At 28.8% G+C, this 3,817-nt stretch overlaps 1 protein-coding gene across 2 annotated transcripts; it reads right to left on the bottom strand.

Moving 5' to 3' along the window:
* Positions 1 to 493: 493 nt before the first annotated feature.
* LOC116425638 (uncharacterized) lies at positions 494 to 3,042 on the bottom strand. Of its 2 annotated transcripts, none has more exons than XM_031973621.2 (3): positions 2,728 to 3,042; positions 1,645 to 1,914; positions 494 to 945 (listed from the first exon to the last, which is right to left on the bottom strand). In XM_031973621.2, the coding sequence occupies exons 1-3, from the start codon at positions 2,977 to 2,979 to the stop codon at positions 877 to 879; spliced, it is 591 nt and encodes a 196-aa protein (XP_031829481.2). In that variant the 5' UTR covers positions 2,980 to 3,042; the 3' UTR covers positions 494 to 876. The 2 variants fall into 2 exon arrangements, with proteins under 2 accessions (XP_031829481.2, XP_031829480.2); XM_031973620.2 differs by having other exon boundaries at positions 498 to 945; positions 2,707 to 3,041.
* Positions 3,043 to 3,817: the final 775 nt, after the last annotated feature.

Here is a 3,817-nt window from a genome sequence, read left to right as displayed (position 1 = left end):
GTTCTTTCAAAACAAGCGATACATATCTTTCTGACTTACTCTACTGACACTTATTGAACAATATAATTTCCATTGTTACCAATGACCTCTTCCCAGTGTAATGGTAATTTGTGGATTTATATTCGATAGTTTTTTACTTATATTTTGTATAGATTTTATTTCTGAAACTACCTTTTGCTTTTTATTCATATATTACCACTATTTAGTATATGCTTAGTGATTTTGTAGTTATTATTGGATGGACTAGCAGCAATTTTACGTATCAATTGTACATTTTACCAATTATATTTATGTGTTATTCGGTAATAATAATAATATCAAATTTTTCTAATCATTTTTGTCAATTAATAATATTTGGTATTAAAGATTTCCATGTTGATTTCCTTATAGATGTAAGTATTTATATTTTGTAAATACCATCAGAAGGAAGAGGAATACGGAATTAATTAGAACATCGTCAATTTAAAGAAACAAAACTTTTACTTACTATAACTTTCATTAAAAAAGTTTTTTCTAACGCATTTACTTAATACAATAATGAAATATTCTAGTATACAAATACTATAATGTCGAGAGACATTTGTTTTTTTAATAATTACGTATAGTATTAAGCGAGTGATCGGAAAGAAAATAAAAAATGTCATTGAGACGATCAAAAAATCGTGTCCACTTTTTGCTATAGTCACGTTACTAACCTAAGTAGTATTTAAAGAAAACTGTAATCTTTTCTTTTACAATCATCGCTTTATCTTACATAATATTTTAGTATGATATTTTCTATTAACCAAAAAGGATTCATCCATTTTGTCCATGTTATCTGGATTAAGTCGCATTTTCATCGGTACCATTAAACTTCTTAATTGTACCTTATACTTCTTACATTTTCGTCAACATATCAATTCTCTTTACAAATATCTTCATGTTTTTGTGATCGATGTCATATATCTAAAAAACCATAAATAATTATTACACAGTTGACGTTTTTATCAGATAAAAACTATACGTATATATATATATATCAGGTGTTAAGCAAAGTGAAATTCTATAACTTTTTAACCTTTCATTTGGGAATGTCAATTTCTGTTTCATTTCTCAGTGGTTCCTCATTTTCCTGTTCATTTAATAAACAATTTTTGTTTTTCATTAAACCATAGTGTTTATACTAATATAAACTACGCTATATTAAACTTTATCATTGTACAGTGTTTAATATATTAATTTAAATGTTTTCGAATTGCCGTTTTGCAAATGTTCATATTTACAGAATACACAATTAAAAGGTTGATTAACCCCTTGCCTCGTGGTGAAGATTTAAAAAAGAATTTAAAAAGGATAAATGTTACCATTGTTTTGAATTCAAATGAAACATTATCTTTTTGTTATCAATAATTGTATTTTAGAACAAACATGAGCGTACCGAAAATATACTTAGAATTTTTCTCCGATTTTAATAAATTATTAATGACAAAGTAGTTGTATCGATCATATTTGAGAAGTAAATAATAGGGAAAGAGGTTAATGTGCTGACTGAACATTGCATCGACTTGTACGATTTAAGTACATCAAATTTACAGTTTAACGACGTTTATTGGTGCAATTAAAGAGCTATTAAAGGATTAGGAAATTGATGGATGTTATTTATACCTGTTTGATGAACTTCGCTTTTAGCCTTCTATCTTTGAACATGAACTTTTCGCTTATTACGAGGTTCCTGAACGTTTTCAGTCGTAAAGGGCCGAACTTCCTTTGGAATTTCCCCACGTTCCCAGCGCAGGTATCCTCAAGTTCATGAATTTTAGCGTGTATCCTTCGCTGCTGGCTCCCCAAATCGTCCACCTTTTTCGAGAGCTTCCTTATCTCCCTATAACCTTCTCGGTAATCCTTCTTCATCTTCATCCTCAGTTCTTCTTTTATCTGGATTAAGTAACAAAATTGTTAATGTCGTCAGTTCATTCGCAGATTTATCAATATCACGAATTTACTGCCACTTTTTTATACGGATTACAAACGATGGAACAATGGAATTTTTTCCTTCATATTAGTAATTATAGGATTATTATTCTTGCCTTTTTATGTGTGCACATTTTTTAATATGCAATTAATACGTATATAATTACTATTTTTTTAACATTTTAATTTTTACTACTGAATAAGTGTATGATATCTTAATAAGATTAATTAATTAAATGTTTTTAAAACATTCAATGAATTTATAATAATATATCTCGTCCTTTATCATAATATTTGAATTAATAAATTATTTAATTGGTCATCGTGTATTACCTCAAATGTACAGTTTTCACATTACTAGAAATTACTGTACTTACCTTTAAAAAATATCTGTAATGACAATCATCCATTGATACTGTCAAAAGTTAAATACTTTTATTTGAATATTCAAATCCTTATTTTCCTGATTTTAACGGTTTAGTAAATGTCACAGATATATAAACATTTTCAATTTGGTTAACACTTACAAATTGTTCGAAAACAATGACGAGAGGGAAACCGATGTCAAATCAAAATATTTAGTTACATACGTAATTAAGTAATAGTATAACTCAGTAGCTATAATGCCAAATCATTAGTAATTAATTCTAATACCATTTACCATCGTTGTGATAGAATAACTAACATTGCACAGATGCTCATATTCTTGTGGCAAACAACGTGTTAATCTCGAAGAAACAATACACTAATAATCACTTGCTCTATTTCTCTCGTTACATAAGCTCTATGTTCTTCGGTCACGTTCCTGCGTCTACTGAAAATTTTGTCGATCCTCCATTCACTGGCCTCCACCCAAGAATCAATTTTCCGTTCGATAAAATCATTTCCGTAATCAATCTGAAATGATTCTTCCTGGCTAACATTGTCGGCCACTCTGGCCAGTACTTCGCCGCTCCAATATAACACGCGATCCTTCTCTTCTAGTAAACCGTTCCACGTGTTTGGCATACGACCCATCGTTTGACCCATTGTTTCTCACAAACAGCGTACAATCTGCTGATGATTCCGACATGGTTTCCAGTGTGATTGTTGATCAATAGATTCGACGCCCTCTAGCAAAGTGAATCGAAGTTTTCGTGAACTTTCGAATTCGTTGAGAAGTTTTGTCGCGTTTTAATTTATTCGTATGGTATAAAGTGAATAGTTCATTGCTAAGGAACACACGTTTTTGGCAAATTCGATAAATATCATTGAAACGAATAAATACTATGATTACTTTTAATTTTTTAAAGGTCTAGAAGAATTTGTAAAATTGTGTAAGTTGTGTAAGTTCCTTATTTATTGTGATAATTGAATAATTATATGTTAAGTATATTAAATATTAAATATGTATTTAACATTAAGTAAGTTACAAATAACGGTATACATTTATTGATTAATATAGATATTTATTGATTATTACTAGTATTAGAAGAAAATTATAATTGGGTTATAAGGTTATTTAAAAATTCTTTGAATTATCCATATTATGAATTATTAAATTCATAAGGAACAAACAATTGTCTATAATATAATTAGTAGAATGAATACCCGTTTTTTAAAATTTTTATTTTTTCTAATAAATTATTAACCCCTTGCCATACAATGACGAGTGAGACTTGTTATGAAGATTTCTAGATGAATTTAACAAAACTCAATGTCGTTCATTGGCCAATAGCTCAAAGAATTAAAGTATTTTGCTATTATCACTGTATTATCTTCAAATGAAATTTCCACTTAAAGTAGAATGGACAATTTCGTTGCATTTCTTCCAAATCGTCGATAATAAACTGTTAGACGAGCTCAGTAGCCAAAGTAAATAATACGC

The sequence above is a fragment of the Nomia melanderi genome, chromosome 13, assembly GCF_051020985.1.
Source record: "Nomia melanderi isolate GNS246 chromosome 13, iyNomMela1, whole genome shotgun sequence".
Taxonomy (NCBI): Eukaryota; Metazoa; Arthropoda; class Insecta; order Hymenoptera; family Halictidae; genus Nomia; species Nomia melanderi.
Note: the sequence above shows the minus strand (reverse complement) of the source record. Positions and strands in the feature narration are given on the sequence as shown.